General features: G+C 39.5%; 1 protein-coding gene across 1 annotated transcript in view; it reads left to right on the top strand.

Annotated features, from left to right (window-relative positions):
* LOC107741658 (seizure 6-like protein) overlaps positions 1-1798 on the top strand; it is a 50608-nt gene that overhangs the window by 32013 nt on the left and 16797 nt on the right. Inside the window, exons 4-5 of the mRNA XM_016554425.1 lie at positions 454-649; positions 1191-1376. Coding sequence (XP_016409911.1) covers positions 454-649; positions 1191-1376 — 382 coding nt within the window. The remainder of the gene's footprint in view (positions 1-453; positions 650-1190; positions 1377-1798) is intronic.

The raw sequence follows: 1798 nt of genomic DNA, 5'->3' as shown, positions 1-1798 counted from the left end.
ATATATATATATATATATATATATATATATATACTTTTTTTTCTTTTTTGCATACTTGTTAAACCTTGCAACAAAATTATTCAAGAATAAAGAGGCATATAAATAACATAAAATAACTGTAAAATTCTTAGAAGTGTCTTATCAGATGAAGGGGACAATCCATTTCATATTATTTAAGAAATTGTTAGCTTATATTGTTATACATATTGTTTTAATGAGTGAGGTCACATGTCATGAGGCACATGTCATGGTCTCTATATTTTAAGACTTCCTCATCCATGAAGGTACCATGCTATAATTATCAGATACCATCACTGCGCCATGTACTTTTTTTTGTTGTGTTCTCAAATGAAGATGATCAGAATGTTAGTGTGAATGCTTTACTGTTCATGGTGTACTGTGTGTTTCTTACCAGTGTTTCCTGCTAACATGATTGGCATTCCTTCGTCGTAGGTCAAAAGTGTCAACCTGTCAGAAGGCGAGCAGCTGTCAATCAGAGGGGTGGATGAAGGCGGGGCCCTGCTCGTGCTGGCCAATCAGACGCTTCTGGTGGAAGGTCAGGTGATCCGCAGTCCGACCAACACGCTGTCTGTGTTCTACCGCTCGTCTCCAGAGGGAGGAGTCGGCATGTTTCAGCTGCATTATCAAAGTGAGTCTTTTTCAAAACAAGCCACTTATGCATTAAACACAGCATCTTTGGGACTTGCCTCTTGCTGTGGTTTTATAGAGATAATTACTCTTTTACATAAAACTCTGATGTTTATGTAATATTATAGTAATGAGTCCCGCAGGTGCTTGTATAAATGTTAAAAACGCTCCTCATCCGGATGTCTCAGCACTTGTGGGACTCTTGTTGAACTTGTTAGACACCGGCCAGACTTTGCCTCCAAACTTTTAATTGAAAAATTCTCCATTTGGTTAATTTGCTCGCTTATCTAACTTGATAGCTTCTGCCGTGTCCATTAACGGGCTAATGCACTTGTAGTTTCACTCCAGGGCTCATTTCACAAGGCTTTCTTGTGCCGTCTTGTGTGCAATTTGTTTCAATCAGCGTCCTCGAGTGGCATTAGCATTCATTTTATTCATAAATGATTAAGGGAGTAGTTCACCCCAAAAAATCTGTCATTATTTATTCAGATGTCGTAAAAGGAGAGTTTTTGAAGGATAATCACGTACTCTTTCTTGTCCAGTTTTTCGCCTGAGTTGTGCCCTACCTCGACGGCCTCATTTTGGGGAGGTGTCAGTAAAAGATCTGCATCCCGGAGGCACGGCCCATTTCCAGTGTCACATGGGACACCACCTGCAGGGGGATGCCACACTCACGTGTCTCAATGCCTCGCTGCCTGTGTGGAGCCAACATGAGCCAAGCTGCAGAGGTGACATACTGAAAGTAGTAGAGCAACAAGTGCTCTATATATGCGTGTGTATATCAGTGTTGGGGAGTAACTAGTTACATGTAACGGCGGTACGTAATTTAATTGCAAAAAAAATGTAACTGTAATCAGTTACAGTTACTAAGAAAAAATTATGAAAATGTTAACGATTACAAAGGGTTACATTTGAATATTTACACACATCCACATACAGATTTAATTGATTTCTTTCCCAAATTGCTCTGACTACTCTAAAATATGAGACATACGGCCCTATGATTTCCGCGATGCAGAAAACACGGACTGGTTGGAACTCTACGAGGAATATGTCACGGAATATGCAACATTTGGATGAATAAATCAAAAGTAGGTCAGTACAATTGAATCAAAATGTGATATGGACTAGGGTCTGTAAATATTCAGCA

Source organism: Sinocyclocheilus rhinocerous, unplaced genomic scaffold (assembly GCF_001515625.1).
Source record: "Sinocyclocheilus rhinocerous isolate Xijiao unplaced genomic scaffold, SAMN03320098_v1.1 scaffold886, whole genome shotgun sequence".
NCBI lineage: Eukaryota > Metazoa > Chordata > Actinopteri > Cypriniformes > Cyprinidae > Sinocyclocheilus > Sinocyclocheilus rhinocerous.
This window is presented reverse-complemented; position numbering and strand designations above follow the sequence as displayed.